General features: G+C 41.6%; 1 protein-coding gene across 1 annotated transcript; it reads left to right on the plus strand.

The window, feature by feature from the left end:
• On the plus strand, nucleotides 1–7,002 carry pts (6-pyruvoyltetrahydropterin synthase). The gene is made up of 6 exons (XM_073490270.1): nucleotides 1–136; nucleotides 1,481–1,560; nucleotides 1,671–1,693; nucleotides 2,025–2,081; nucleotides 5,825–5,895; nucleotides 5,988–7,002. Exons 1-6 carry the CDS (start codon nucleotides 45–47, stop codon nucleotides 6,109–6,111), a joined length of 447 nt encoding a protein of 148 aa, XP_073346371.1. The 5' UTR covers nucleotides 1–44; the 3' UTR covers nucleotides 6,112–7,002.
• The last annotated feature ends 9,766 nt before the right edge of the window (nucleotides 7,003–16,768 follow it).

The following is a 16,768-nucleotide window of genomic DNA, read 5'->3' on the forward strand; positions in this document are numbered from 1 at the left end:
CGGCCGCTGCACGCCTCCTCCTCATCCCTCTCTCCGGTCCGGTCATGGCCGAGGCCTCAGTGAGCGGCAGCGCAGCGGAGCGTGTCGGCTACATCACCCGGGTTCAGAGCTTCAGCGCCTGCCACCGGCTCCACAGGTAGTCCGCCTCTTGTTGAGGAGACACAGGCCTCACGTCACAGCCTGTCTCCACAGTGTGCCTGCAGTATGAGCTCAGAGCTGTATGTATGTATGATGATGTGCTTTAACAGTCTTTATACTCGGTGCACACACACGGCAGATACCCGACCTGCAGTGCACACAGAGCGGTGTGATGTGGCGGACATCCGCCTGTCTTCATGGTTATACCCCGTGAACGACAACCTGTAGCGTTAGCATCCGTCTCGCGGGATTTGTAGTTCATTTGAGACGTTGCGCAAGCGCCCGTGCTGCCTTCAAGTACTGTCGTAAAAGAGAGCGCGGCGTCCGCCGAATGCATTTAGTGTATTACGACCATGTCGACAGAGGTAAATGTAGGGCAGATACAAAGTTACAGAAGAGAATATAAACCAGTAAGTAGACTGTATTGCTAATGTGCTAACTGTGTTGCTAACTGAAGAGTTTCTTTACCTTTTCTCTTCAGTAAAACTAATCTTGATCTTTAAGCTGAAATAGCAGTCATCAAACTAACACCTCATAAGGTTTGCAGTTCTGTCTGTACACTTCTTCTTTGTAGGTTATTACTCTGGTTATAAGGTTGTTAGAGATAGCTATTACAAAAAAATGCAAAGTGTACAGAGGAAATGACCCAGACAGCAAACTGACTCCACATCAAGTCCACCTGCACAGATCCAGATAAGGAGCACAGATCCAGACCGGTTGTGGTCCAGATCCTAGCCTTATCAGCTCACGAGGTGGCTCATCTGGTCCGGATCCGATTTTGATCCACTCATGAAGTGACTCATTCGGTCTGAACACATTCCAGATCCCTGGTTCTGAAATGGCTGATGTGACCAAAACTAGCAACAGAAATATTCCAAAACCAGGCTGACCAACATCTTCTTCTCTCTGTTAACACCTGGATACTTTTTATAATATGACACATTGTCTTATCATTCTCTTTAAGTGATTCTCTTACGCTGCCTGATCTTTGCACCACATGAGCTAACCCTAACACTTACATATAATATATCCAGTTTAATATATGTTTTAAGTTTGCAACAATATTTTCTGCAATAATCAATCGTATAGGCAAAGCAAATGATATTCACAAGAGGAGAAACATAAACCAGTTATTATTATATGCTAATAGACGTTTGCTAATTATATAAATCTTTTATTTCATTATTCTTCTGTTGCACAAATTCACAAAATGTACCTAGAGTGCAAGCGGTGTACTGAAGGCAGCACACTGTCAGTAAGCCCCTTGCACTTTGTCCTGGTTTGAAAAGAGAGAGACGATGTGTGCGGCAGGTTTGATAACTAATCTTTAATTTTTGTCCAGTGTTCACCTGAGTGATGAGGAGAACAAAAGAGTTTATGGAAAATGCAACAATCCCAATGGTCACGGACACAACTACAAAGGTTTGTCTGCGGCTTCATTCACTCTGTTATATAACTCATCAGTGTGAACGACTGCACAGCTGCTGCTTCACTGTCTATCATTCATTCAATGCTCTCATTTCTTTCCACAGTGGAGGTAACAGTGCGTGGAAAGGTGAGTGTTTCTCCTGCACTCAAGCACTAAGTCAAAGACAACTGGATTTACTGTTCACCCACAAAGTAAAATCCAGTCATTATCTCCTCCCCACACGCTGATGGATAGTCAGGTGAAGTTTCGTAGTCAAGAAAATATTTCTGGAGCTTCACAGTACAACAGTGTTGCATCATTCTCCTGAACAACTGAAGTAGCTGGAGACTTGATTTTTTTTTAAACGGAAAAAAAACGACAGAAAAAAGTCACAGTTTACTTTGACTCAACACTTGTAGATAAACAGAGAGCCATACGCTCTGACACGTTTTAACCTTCATCCTGTGTGTGTCCACAGATTGATCGTCTCACTGGAATGGTTATGAACTTGACAGACTTGAAGAGGTGCATTGAGGTGAGATCATCTCAACTACCCTGTCTCCTTCTTACTGGGAATTTATTTAATTGCTTCACTCAAAAACATTTTGTAAGATTTTAAATGCTATGGAGCCCCCTGAGGGCAGTGGTGGAAAGTAACTTAGCATATTCAGGCTCCTTTTCTATGACTTTTGGCCTTTCCTTGACACATAAACGGCATTTAAGGTGACTGAAAACGAACCTTTTGGAAAACTCATTCCACGTGAAGATATTCAGAAACTCCTGCGTCAGTGTGTCCATGACGCAGACGCGCATGTCTTCTATGAAGACAGTGTTGTCCTGGAGGATTCTGTGAAGAGTGGTCACATTTCACTGCCCTGTTAATCATTTGTTCTGTGACCAAGCAACCAACCACAGAGTTTACAATCTGCTCCTGTTTGTACCTGCACCTGAGATTATTTTTAAAATACCTGTGTGCATGCAGACTAGGCCTGAGGACAAAGCAACAGTCATAACTCTGACTAAAGTAGGCTGAACTATTGTACAAATTTTAAGGGGAAAATTTGGAAAATAATGTTTAAAACAAAAAAGTGTCTGCTCTGTCACACTGTATTCATCACAGCCTGCGCCTCTCTGTTGGAAAGCTTCAGGAGATAGTTTGAGGACACCTGTTAGAAAGGAGAGGATGCAGGCAGTTGCTTCCTGGAGGTTTTCGATGAAGCTGCAGAGTGACGACGGATGATGGTTTTAATTGTATAAACATTGACGCTGTATACAAGTTATAGCCAACCAGTTTGGAGTGTACAAACCCAGAGCAGTCTGTGTACACCTGTTAGAGCTTGGTGCTGGTAGAACATGATTGAGTTTAAGAGTTGTGTGTCCGGGCACAACCATCAAACAAAGCCTGGAAAATAGCACGGCACATGTCTCTTTCCCCAAGTCCTGCTTCTGGAGACAATGATATTAAACACCAGAGTGGTACCAAGCACCACTTTAAGTTGAATTTCTCTCTCTCATTTTGTTAATTGAAAAATAATAATCGACTAATAAAGGTAACAACAGCAGTGCTCAAGCCACCTTTGGAATCAATCTGCTTAAGTACAGTTTCGAGGTATATGTACTTGAGTATTTCCATCTTATGCTGTTTTATATTTACATTGCACTACCTTTTACTATTTAATAATAACAATATTTCACCAGTCAACTGGGAACAAACTGTTAATCACATCAACAAAAAGCAAATTACTGGATGGCAGAACCTCGTGCTTTGTACAGTGTGTGTAGCAGGTTTATACAGTAGAGCTAAAAGCCCTTTTCAAGAGAAGTGTTTTGCTCTTGTAGTGCTCCATGCAACATTAATAGGGAGTTCTGGGTTAAATTTGGCTATCAATAATAATTAATGATTATCAGGGATAATTATTAATTATGATTAATAATAAGATCCAATTTACATTAGATCACCTGAAGAATTCATTCCCTTGAAGAAGGGAAAAGATAGCCGATTCACTAAATCAGTCTCAGAAAAGGTACTAAACTGTTTGTAACTCTGATTAATAATTAACTTAATTCCTACAACCAAAATTACCATAACAGCTAGTAATGGTCAAAGGATTTTGGAGTTTTTGACAGAGTAGAGGTTGTCAACAGTCACTCTTGTACAATATTAAATAGACAGCATGAAGGTTCAAAAGTCTTTTAGTCTTTTAACACAAAGATGAAAACACACTAACTAACATATACTGTGTGTGTGTGTGTGTGTGTGTGTGTGTGTGTCTGTTTCTGGCAGGACAAAGAAACAATTGTGGTTCTTGAATTATGTGCTCACTGATATCACATGTGGGTGTGATATGCTCCAGGCTGAAGGAGTGTGTATGTGTGTGTGTGACGTGACGTGACGTGACGCCAGGTTAGAGAAGATGGTTAGCTGCATGCAAAGACCCTGAGTCTGTGTGAAGCATAATTCAACTAACGTCAAATTAGCAGTGTAGCAAAGCAAACTACCAATAACCTGACCTGAGATCACAGTAACACTAAACAGTGAACTAACACATAGATTGAACACATGTGCATTACATCAACCAGAGTTTAAAGTCATATGCTTAGCCGTGCTATGCTATCTAAGCCCAGTTCAATGTTACCAGTCTTGGAAGAAAAGGTGCTGGTTGTTCCTTGGTTGATGAGCCAAGCAGGAGAAGGTTGGGATTCCAATGTTGAACAATGCTGTTCTTGCTGTGCAAAGTCTGATGAAAGACAGCAGATGGAGGAAACTGGTCGCTCCTTTCCTTTGTAGGTATAGCAGCTCGGTGCTAACTTGTTTGGTGTTCCTCAGATTGTGGAGTTAGCTGGCAAGCTTTGTGTCGCAGCTGCTGGTGCTAACTGATCTGAAATACTAGCAGGACCTTGTGTCGCTGCAGTGAGAAGAAGTTCTTTGGGCCTGCTGGGAATGTAGCTTGCGGCTCTCAGTAGCTGTTAGGCCCAGAAGAATCCAGGAGAAGAGAACATGAGGGCAGGCAGCCCCATGGGGAGAGAGGTGGAGAAGAGAGAGAACAAAGGAAGGAGCCGGAGTTTTGACTATCTGGTCAGAGCAATGACCAATAGTAGTTCAAAGCTGAATTTGCACCTAGGTGTGAAGACTGGGGTATTCTGGGAAACTGAGTTCAGTTCAGAGCCCATTTTGAAATCCACAGTGAACAACTTCATCTGTGGGTCCCAACACTCTAAATGACATCATTACATAATCACCATCAGTAAATGGTGGACCCTGTCTGGCTCTCACTCGCGGAGAGTGATGCTGTTTCCTGGAGGAAGTTCACTGAAGACTCTGTCAGGAGGGCTGACTGTGTGCAGTGACTCTTCCTCATTAAATTTGGTGATTTTCTTTCTCTATCAGTTGCTAGGGACAGTAACTACAACAACACAATAGTGGAGGGAGACAAAGACGTGAAGATATAAGACACAACCTGCACCACATTACTGTTGATTGGTGCTGTAGCATTGCTTTGTAGATTGAAGTGTGGGACAGTCGTCTTTTATTTGATAAGTGAAGGAACTGTTTAGCTGTCAGACTGAAAACCATCAGACCGACACACCTGTCCAGTGCTGCCGGCTCACACTTTTACACAGACGTCGTCTCTCCTCTGTTAGGCTCTGTTATGACCTCCACTGGAGGATCAGAATGAAACTGTCCCCCCATTCGCCTCTGTAATGTTCATACAGACGGCGAAGTGGAATAACGGCAGTGTGAATGAGGCTGATGTTACATTTTTAGTAGGTTTTATCCCCTCTTGTCATCCACACATTGCACCTGTAAAATTAAAGTCGTACTCTACTAGCATGTACTTATTTAACTTTTTCACCAGTATAGAGTTGACATGGCTAACCTGATGTGAGGTGAGACCATCAGTAAAGTTGCCCTGAAAGAAGTTAAATGCTTTATAGACTATCTACAATATTGACGGTGCAGCTTTAATGTGCAGAGAGTTTAAAATGATTTCTAGTCCTTCATCCAGTTTAGTACTGAAAATATACACTGAGTTTTTATGGAAAGAATAAAACCGTGTTTGTGGGCTAATCTCTCACTGTGCACCAGTGTAAGCTCTACACAGATCAGTGTTAGCAGTGCTTGTTTGGACACTTTGTCTGAAACGGTCTTCCTGCACTGTTCTGAGTGTTTTTACACACCACATTTATACAATTCTCTAACTGTTTTTCCTTCAGTGTTTGTGTGCTGTATTTTGACTATATCGACTGATGAAATGACTGATTGATTTCCTCCTGTAGGATGTCATCATGACTCCACTGGATCATAAAAACCTGGATAAGGACGTCCCATACTTTGCCAGTGTTGTCAGGTGATTATTCTAAACTGCCTTTACAGCACTGTCTACAAACGATATGCACAATATTTACACTGATTACATCGTTGTTGCTCTCTGTCCATCAGCACAACAGAGAACGTGGCTGTTTATATCTGGGACAACATGGTGAAGGCGCTCCCACCCAACCTGCTGTATGAGATTAAGATTCACGAGACCGATAAGAACATCGTTGTATATCGAGGAGAGTAAACGGTGTGTGCTGATGTAATATGATGATTGATCTGGTAGCCCTGGACACGTACAAGTGCCATTAATTACTGTTTGCTGGCTCTGGTCATTCAGACTGACAGGTTTATGAAGATTACATTTTGGAGTTAATATTGTTAAACTTGCACTTTATAGACCAAAGATTTTGTAGCAAATCCAGATGTTCAGTGTTCTTGTAGGATTTATATTCTTGTAAAGGTAAAAAACCCTCAGACCAGTGGACCAAACAGACCAGTGTCTAGTTGACATCCCTCATTATTACAGAGTGTATCTGTCTACAGTTTGTAAGCAGGTTGACCAAAGTGATTATTATTATTTGTTTAATTCTCGTATAATATTTTCAAATGCCTGAAGAAATTCAAAGACAAACTTTTTTCGGATTATGTTAAAAAACATAACTTTTTTTTTATAGCACATGTTTTTCCTGCTTCGTCTCATGACCCCTCACATTTATCTAGTGATCTCTTGGGCTCCACTCAGGTTGGGAAATCTTCTTTAAGGCCTTCACAGGATGTTTAATCCATCCACTGAATCAGTCACTACATGTAGATACAGTATATGTGATTTTTGGTAAATTTGGTAACCAAAATGCTTCATCCTTAATATGAACAGTTACATTCTTCAGCTGTGACTGTCAGACAGGAGGAAGAATTATTCTCATATAAAGCCACCCACTGAAAAAATCATCTCAACTCTGAATGAGGTTTGACCTGATGTTTACACTCAGTCCATCAGAGACTCTGTGAACAGGACAAAAAGTGACATCTAGTGGTACAATGCGGTACATCTCTCAACGTGTCGCAGTGAACCTGCTTTTAGCAGTGCAGTGATGAAATGGCTTCTTGTAATAAAAGTAAACAGTGTTTTTTAAAACGAGTGAATTAATTATTGGTTTAAATCAATACATGAATGAATGAATGAATGAATGAATGAATGTGCTTTAGCTGGTGGTTTTGTGTCATTTAAATGACCTTAGACCTTTAGTTCTCACACTCACAACTTTCGTCACACTCCAAAGCTTTGGGTCCTGCAATTCTCATGATGCATCATTTGTTAGACTATATTCTCTCCAAGCCTTTCCATTAAAACTGGGTAGACTCAGTCTGCTGGTTGAAGTCGTGATCTAGTCAAAAGGTCATAGACAGCAAAGAGCCACTAGATGAACCTTGAGGTCAGACTGTTTGCTCTGTTTCACAGATCAAGAATAAACTTCAACCTGTAAGCCATACCAGTGTATGTTTAAGCCCGTTTACTACAGATTACATATTCTCAGTGTCACTGCAAATCCACTCTGAGCTCTAGAAATTTAGAAATGTGATTGTATTTTTCATTCTCTTCCATTCAGCCAGTGGTTTCGTATCATTTCTGTATGCTGTGAAACTCTATCAGCAGACTTGTGAATCTTGCTGAAGTTATGTAAACCATCACAGTGAAGTCAAATCACAGAATTAATATGAGGTAATGACGTTTTTAATCAAGCAGCTGTTATATTGCATTACCACACAACACAGCCCTGTCTTCTAGAAATTCTGGTTGTATACAGCTGATTTGAACAGCAAATATGTTTTCTGGGAAACAATCCAAACCAAGTGACGCTTTGTATGAACATAATGAGGAAATGTTTGAACTCACACACCTGAGAACCGTTGACTGACGACAAAATTATGTGTTCTCTGCCAAAATAGGCAATCAATAGAGAGATGAAGCCACGCCCCTTCTGGTTTCCCTAATGGGACGTTATTTGATAAAAAACTGTCTGGTAGTGAATGAAGAGAGACAAATCATTTATTGATCCTTTTTGAATTGTGTCATGAGTCCCACAGATGATGTTTGAAGTCAATAAAGTTGACTTTTTGAACTAGCTCTCCTTTCACAGAACTGCAGTTGTCAATATGAGCACATTTATTATTAGTTTACTACCTTTTCTGAGCCCAGTTGGCTCCATGTTGGTGTTGGTGACGTGTGTTGATGAGACGATGTAGTTCACTGAGCGCTTTAACACAAAACTACATGTGATTTGACTTTAATAACAAACTGAGACTTCATTGACTTGGAAAATTATCTTTTAAATTGACAAATATATGTGTGATTCATGACACAATTCAAACATCAACATGTTTTTTTCTGGGTCGTGACTTCGGCGCTCTTTACACTATTACACTCACAGTGACAGAATTAGTCAACTTTTCTATAGTTGTGTGTCGTCACTGGCAGCACTTGGTTAGGGAAAGATCATGGTCTGTATTAATACAGAAAAAGTCAGCAGTGACTTGAGACATAAGATTTTTAATAACATTTAACTGAAGTCGCCTCAACCAAAGTGCTGTTGTTGCCTAAGCTTGTCCACAGACTGGATGCCAACCATGATACTGCCATGACATCCTGCACTCTGGCAGCCGCCTCCCTGTGACTCCAGCACGGAACCATTGAACATAACCAGGCAACAGTTAAGTAATAATCAAATGTAATTTCTAGGAGTAATAACTGATAGATAACACAAACAAAGCAAGTTTTAAAAGTGCATTTTCATCCAATACATCAATACAATACGTCAATACGTCCATATCTCAAACTACTGCAGGCATTTCAAAATGGTCAAAAGTTAAAAAGTGAAAACTTGCACACACACAGTGGTACTGCAAGTGCTCTGGAAACAAATGGATTATTGAACAACTGGCCAAACTCCAGTGGCTGATTGAGATCATATGATATGATCAAAAGCTCCAGCACAGCTACTTAAGGTACCTTAAGGTTATATTATTTTGTCAAAAGTACTGGGGATGATTAGCCACCAGGGGGTGACATATGTTCTTCTGGGAAAAGTCAGTGTTTCCCTTTGGGATGCATCCATTATTGACAAAACTTGTATCTACAAATGACCTCAGATTTCCATGTTGACTCAAGTAAATGAGGTCAGACGAGCAGTTCGTTATGCAGAAACACTTACACATCAGTTAGCATCACATTCTTTATCAACAGAAATGTGCTCCTCCAGAGATGTGTTTGTCATTTTTCCATATTTCCCAGCTGTTTCCACACGTACACGCTCCATTCTGCAGATCCACGTGATTTATGGAGATAATTCTGAGACTGTGTAAAGCTGTTGCAGAGCAGTCAGTAGCAGCAGCAGGTACTCTGTCTTCCAGACATAGGATAACACATGCAATCTGATTCATTACCCAGGGTTCAGCACAGCACACATGTAACTCTCATGCTGTCTCTGTGGGTGTGACGAATCACAATGTAAATACAACTCGGAGTGTCATGGAGTGCGTGATGCATTACAAGTTGTGTTATTAGTGACACACTGGCATAGGCCGTTTCTCAGCCTTATAATAATATGAAGTTCACTTCTTCACTGGCCTCATGATTCGATTCCATTACGATTCAGCTGTCAACGATTCAAATGCAAAATGATGCATCTCAGTGTATCTATGATCTATGTTGACGGCACATGGCTACTTTTCATCATTTAAATTCCCCTTTTATTCAGAAAGTATATGGTAAATGGACTTGTATTTCTATAGCGCTTTTCCAGTCTACTGTCCGCTCTGCTTTACAACACCTGTCACATTCACACTTATAAAACTGAAGACAGAGGCTGCCGTGCAAGGTGTCAATCTGCTCATCAGCAGCAATTTGGTGTTCAGCATCTTGCTCAAGGATGCTTCGACATGCAGCCAGGACGGGGCTTCGAACCACCGACCTTCTGATTACTGGACGACCCTATTAACAGACTAGAGCACAAAGTAAAAGCTGCATCTCTTCAATACATAAACACGCTAAAACAAAACATGTATCCATCTGCAGTGCCTTTCACATTTGTTGTAATCTACAATAATACTGTTTTCACATGGCAGCTTTAAGATAAGGCATTTATTGGCTCTGCTGCACACACCTCTCTCAGAGTTGGACGGCAGAGTTGACAGCGCCTCCTCAGATCTTGGCTGATTAGCTGGGCTCGCTGTAACAGTTATTATTTATGGCTGCAGACGTTAGCTTCAGGTGAAAATGGCTAACGTGATGAGTAACTGTTGTGAGGCAGAAGTCACACTCAGCGTGGGTCTCATCCAATTCGTGCTTCCCAGCAAGTTCATAAAATCCGACATGTGCCCCAGATGATCTCTGCCTCCCTCTGACATACCTCTTACATAATTAACGTTAGCCTAATGTCCGCCCACAATTCAAAGCATGGGAGCAACATTGCGACGTAACTCCATTGTCCAGCTGAGGCCAGACAATCAACAATCAACATAAACTGCAGACTCTTGATTCTACTCTGTCTCTGCATCGATGCAGAAACTGCCACGTCTGCATCACGATGCATCTTTATAATCGAGAGATTTCCACGCCTCTAATACACAGGGTTGTATATTGAAATGAAAATGTGTAAACTCATTCATGCTACACAAATTACAGAAGCTATATACACTTATTTATATACCAATATACATAAACACAATGTTCATCTTTTGAATCTGTGTCAGGGTGAATGTAATCAGCAGCAACAACATATTGATGATGATGTGGTCGACATCTTCATATCAAAAGTTCGACATCAGGTAAACACTTTCCATCAGCTGTGACTGTGTGAGCACTAAGCATCGATGTTATAAACGCTCACAATGACACTGCTTGCCCTAAGCACTAAACACAAAGCAGGCCTACAAACTGAGGCTGGTAGGAAGTCACCAAATTCCACACCGACAGGAATCTGGCAATTAAAACCGAGGAGCTGGAAATATTTCGTGTCGTCCTGGTGATAGTACTAGATTTCAGCCAGCTTGCGCGGTAGCTGGATGCACGTGTTCATGTGATTTTGTACCACAGAGTTTTGGACCAATTAACATCATATGAGGAACGACTGGCAGCTATGGCCTTGGTTTAGGTCGTATGGCCGGCAAGAAAAGCGACTGTTTGTTTGAAAAGAACAACAGTGATAAGAGTTTGATTTACCAGCTGGCTCCGCTGGTAGCTTTCTCCTACTGTTGGTCTGATTGGTTGAATTAGCCCATGATATACAGTGATAGAAGGATGGTTCGTCCAATCACCTGCCAAGTATTTTTTTTTTTTGAAAGAGCCTGCCCTTTTCCGAACAGTTTCCTAGGACGACTTCCCAGACGGTTCTGTGTAACAAACCATCTGACATGTCAGGTAAAGCACAGGATGAAAAGTCAGTGGATCTCTAATTATTACAATAATTAGAGATATCTGTACATAACTCCATGGTAATCCATCCAGTAGATGTGAGGACATTTCAGGCAGGAGCAAAGTGGAGGGCCGACCGACGTTTCCAATAGTTTTGAGCATTTTTGGCGTGGTGTTACAGGAGGTTATGTGCCCAGGAGCAGTGTCCTCCTGAAGTCTTCGTCAACTTGTTGTTTTCACACTCTGAGGTGCTGGTCGATGGAATTTGTTTCCCTCTGACAGAGCTAAGCTAGCTGTTTCCCTGTTTCCAGTCTTTATGCTACGCGAGTGGCTGCTAGCTGTAACTTAATATTAACAAGGTTAATTTATTTGTCATTTAACAAACTGTGGTATTCATTTTCTCCTCAAAGCCCCAGCGTGACAGAAAATGATAATATTTCCCATTTGTCAACCTTAAACCACACCATTAGAGAGCTGCCTCCTTGCTTATAGGGTGTCATGTAATCCTTTAACACCTTTGTGAATTTAGACCACAACATGTTTAAAATGTCACTGGATGCACATACATGGCTGATAACACGGGGGCCTCATTTTTGTGCCAAAGTTGTAATCTTTATGTCAAGATTCAGCTGCCAACTCAAACCTTTAATTAATCAGATTCCATAAACGTGTGTCATGCACAGACAGACAACCTGCCACGAACAAGCCGGAGCAAGACAGAGAGGAGAGAAGCCCCCTCGTACCTCTGATCCCAGATCAAAACCAGCCTTTCTCTTCTTCGCCTCTTCTTCTTCTGTAGTGAAGGTTAACTGATCCCGGATCTGCATCTACGGACAGACTTCTTCACACAGAGGGTAGATACACAACAAATCAAACTCTGTAATTACACTGTGATAGAAGGTAGCTGGATTACTGCTATTAACAGGTAAAAGCCAGTGGTTATCCTGCTGCTTCATGGAAAAGTATTTTTCACTTTATGATCTTGAATTCAGTTTGCTTTTATGTTCTGACAGGAGCAGCTCTGCTTTATTGTTGAGAGTATTTAGCCCATAGCAAGGCAGATGGGTCAGACTAAATCTTTTAATTGCGCTGGCAAATGCAACCACTGATGTAACTGTATCTCAAGCACAAAGGATACAAGCTTCACCTTAGAGTCTGTGGTTTACAAAAATTTCTGGTCATGGTGATGAGGTGGTTTTGTCAGCGTTCGTCTGGACAGCTATCGGACGACCACCCTCCCTACAACAGTAGGTGGCTGTCTCTGAGACGTGGCACCCTGCCAGAGATAGATAAGCCCAGCCAAAGATAAGCTCTACAAGCACACTCAGGGTGCAACACAGCAAATCCACCTGAATGTGAAGAGCTCTCACAGAAACTGTGCTCTGTGAAAGGGCTCAGAGAGAATGGTTGATTGATACATGCTCCGTCATTCGGTCATTAGTTGTTCAGGAAGGTAAGAGTCGGTCTGGAAGAGGCAGCCTGGGAAACTGTCAGTACATGTCGTGTTTTAAGTAGACTTGTTTTTCACTACTCACTCATAATGTTTGAATAAACGGTATTCAATTGGAGTTGTATTTTTGGCCGCCTGATGGATGTAAGTTCAATATTCTCTCTATTTTAGAGTACATTAACCTCTGCAGCTGATAAATGCTCCACTCTGCTCTCAGGATACCTTGTAATGCTGTTTGCTGCTGAATTGCTTTCTCAGAACATTTCTAATGAAAACCCCAGTGGTAAAAACCAATCAGCTGAAAGATGCTAAAACTCTCCACAGAGCTGGACGGAACGGCAGAGTAATCGGTACTGACTGGTCCAAGTGGATCTTGAACCGGCCACCCTCCAGTCACCAAGCCAAGTCCCTACAGACCGAGCTGCTTCCAGCCCCATTAGAATGAGTCAGTCTCGTCTTTTAAATCACTTTTGAAGAGCTGCTTATTGAAAATTGATTTAATTTGCTTTAGGAAATTCTGTTACTCTCTTTTTGCTCTGTGTGTTTACTTTTTCTGGCTTTTAGCTTTTAATGCTTTTTCACTTTGGGACTGTGTTTTAAAAGGTGCTACATGAACAAAGTTTATTACTATTATATTCATTTGGAGTCGTGTGTATGGCCTCCTTTAAATCTGATAATCCCTTTTCTTTAAGCTCTGTTTCAGTTTCCACCAGCTCCAGAGAAAAATGTGTGAAGGCTGTCACGATACCAGAATTTTGAACTCTGATACAAGAAAAAAAGAACAGTATTCACAGTACCACAGCAAAAAGGGGGAAAAAAGCTCCAAGGCACAAAATATGGTCATTATTTCTGTGTTAAGTACTGAAGTACTGAATGGATACTTTTTACAACCTTACTCCAAGGCAAACTGCACAGTGGATATTCTTTGTGGATTTGTCACTTTGAGTGACCCGTTTTACATAACACAGGCATTTGATCCATCGCTCAAATTAAAAAGTGAGCTGTGCAGGTTTAACTCGACGGTCAGAGCATTTAGGCATCATAGATGACAAAGACGATCAGTGTGAAACATCTTAAAATAGCAGGAAATGCTCAAAAATTCCTTGATAACTATTTTTAGCTGGACTCTCCACCATAACTGTGAGTCTAAACTGAAATTTAAACATGAGCCGCGGTGGTGCTGCACTGCTTGGTGAGACGCCATACTGTATATACAGGTAAAGAATAAATTGACTTTGACGTGTGGTGCGTTTTTTCATGAGCACGAGGTCAAATTCTTGAGCACTGCACACATGCTGACATCCGCTTGACTCGGCGCTCTACGAAACACGAGCCAGAAGCCGACTGTCATCTGATCCCCTGTCAGACAAAAAGCCTGTAAAAATCCCACGATTCCACTGCCAGCCTGATTAAAACCTTAAATGACCTGTTCCCTTCATAGCCCTGAGATGAATACAGATAAATTAGCCTCTGCTGTCATTTTTCCTCAGTTGCAAGGTAAACACATCATTGTGTACATGATTTCCTCCTGCCTGCAGCCGGTGGATAACACAGATCTGTAGTGAGGAGATGAACAACTGACACATTGGCACCTGCAGGCTGATGAGCAGGGAAATGAAAAGTTCTGTGGGAGGGGTTGAGAATGAAGAGCAGCTCATTATTTGATTAATCCTCCCTGAGAGCTGCTAATTCCACATGAATCATCTGATTTAACAAAATGCTGCCTCGACAGATCTGATCTTTTTGTTAACTTGTCTCTTTGGTTGTTATGTGACTTTTGTGGTGCTGCCACACAACACCAACACAGCCACTTAACTTCACATAACTGTGAAGAACAAAATGTTTTCTTCTTTTTCTGTTTATTGTCATGAGGAGAAGTTGTATGGTCTGTGTTTTGAAGCAGTTTTAGGTGTCATGTCAGCTGCTGTACTGTATGTAGCTCGTGACTTTCCCTCAAAAATACTACTGGAGCCTTAATAGTACTGCAGTGACCCACCTCTGTTGTGTTTCAGATATCATCACTAGTTTCCATTTTTTATTGGTTTCCATTAGTATTGGAAATAAGGTTAAAGGTTCCTGCTGCAAAACCACAGATAGGTTCAAACTGAACGTTTCTTTATGTTGCATCTTTACGTTTATTTAGGTTGAATTTTCTATTTCCCTCGTCACAACGCTGTGATTATACTCTGCTTAGGTTCAGACATAGAAACCACTTGGTTAGGGTTAGAAAATCACCACGGTTTGACTTGAACACTACAGCTAGAAATGTCCCCAGGGGTTATTCCATAAAGCAGGATTAAGGACAAGCTTATTTCAATAAGTCTGGCCTAATTATGCGGAGTTCAGTATCACCGTGGCTTATATGAATCCCTGCCTAGTAGCCATGGTAGCTTGTGCTGCCAAACAAGCCTGCTCCAGGGCAGGCTAACTGACTAACTGAGTTTAGCTGCGTGTCCGACGGGCAGAAACAGACTCCCAAATGACAGTTCTGTGAGGTGAATTTTCACGCTCACATCACGTTATGAAATTAAAGAAGCTCATAAAAATGATGTCTCACCGCTTCCATTGTTTACAAATTCAATTAATCAATAAAATCCCATTTATATGGCAGAAGTTACACATGAAATGCAACTCCAAGTGCTGAATATGAAATGAGGTGAAAAGATACCACGAAGATTCTTGTTTCTGATTGGCTGGTAAAATAAGAATAAGACACTGTGAGACCAACACAGAAGGAGGACAGGCAGGCAGACAGACAGACAGACAGACAGAGAGTTAGACAGTGAGATAGACGGAATTAAATATAGAGAGACAGAGTGACAGACAGAAAGAAGGAGAGAGAAGACCTCAATCCTTCCTGCCAACCATGTCCTGTCCCTTTATTGAAGACCCTATGGAGGAAGGTGCTTAAATTATCCAAAGAGCATTTAGACCACCAACCCCAAGGGTCTTCAGGGACAGGAAGAACCCACCTACCTATCCTGATGAGTACCTGTGGGAGAGACACCGGCTCAGCAGGCCTGGCATAGTTTACCTATGTAGAGGGACTACACCTCAGCATAACCACCCGGCGAAGCCAGGCTCAGACCACTGTGCAGTCTGTATGTATTACACTGCATTTTTTGTCTGTGGGACATTTCTTTACAGTGTGGGTGATGCTGAAGGTCTTGCCAAGGCAACGGTATGCCAGGAGATAAGGAGGGTATACCTAGCACTGAAGAATTTCCTCAACATCTTTATCACTTCCCCTCACCATAAGGACATACAGAGGATCGAGGAGTCACTTCATACAACTGCAGGTATGTGACAGTTAAAATAAGCCTACATGTGAAGTAGCCTTCAGGCTGACATGTCTGTATTAACTTAAGCCTCCCCCTAAGGCTTCCCCAATGTAACAGACTGCACCCATGTGCGCGTCCAGGCTCCAGCTGGACCTATGGGGAGGACTATGTGAACAGGAAATCTTTCCATAGCCTAAATATACAGGTATGTAAGGGGAGTAACTGTCCATACACCGTCAGTCAGAGGGACGTAACTCTGAATTAGATTTTATATTTTGAAAGACACCACTGCACCAACCAGTCACAGTTACGCTGTACAATATTAAATTAATGCTCTGCCAAGCAAAGTGTGCCATATGTTTAATTGCGGCATTGGTCATGTTTTCAGATGATCTGTGATGGACACAGGCTCTGTACATGACTCGAGGATCTTCCGAGCATCCTCACTGACACAGAGATTTGCACAAGGCGAGAGAATGTTATTTCTACCCAAGGGTTTTCAGTAATGTGTATATTGCATGAGCATTTATTTGTATATCTAAGTAGAGCTAAGGTGTGAATGTCATCTTAATTCAAAGTGGCCAAACTCTAGTCTGAAAAATCATCAGGCGCACATTGTTCTGCCATAAGTCATAAGTCATAAGTCAGACATAAGGAGGGGATCTGTCTTGTACTTGAACCATAAGAATGTCATTTATATCAAACCAAAACGTTTGTTATTCTGCAGGGGAGTTCAGTGGAGTGCTGCCCAGGGACAGCT

The sequence above is a fragment of the Pagrus major genome, chromosome 20, assembly GCF_040436345.1.
Source record: "Pagrus major chromosome 20, Pma_NU_1.0".
In the NCBI taxonomy this organism is placed as follows: domain Eukaryota; kingdom Metazoa; phylum Chordata; class Actinopteri; order Spariformes; family Sparidae; genus Pagrus; species Pagrus major.

What these genes read in the sequence shown, in the direction of transcription:
- pts (XM_073490270.1), top strand. Translation starts at nt 45, where the DNA reads ATGGCCGAGGCCTCAGTGAGCGGCAGCGCAGCGGAGCGTGTCGGCTAC. An exon ending in TCACGGACACAACTACAAAG is followed by an intron (nt 1,561 to 1,670) that starts GTTTGTCTGCGG and finishes TTCTTTCCACAG; the next exon opens with TGGAGGTAACAGTGCGTGGA. An exon ending in ACTTGAAGAGGTGCATTGAG is followed by an intron (nt 2,082 to 5,824) that starts GTGAGATCATCT and finishes TTCCTCCTGTAG; the next exon opens with GATGTCATCATGACTCCACT.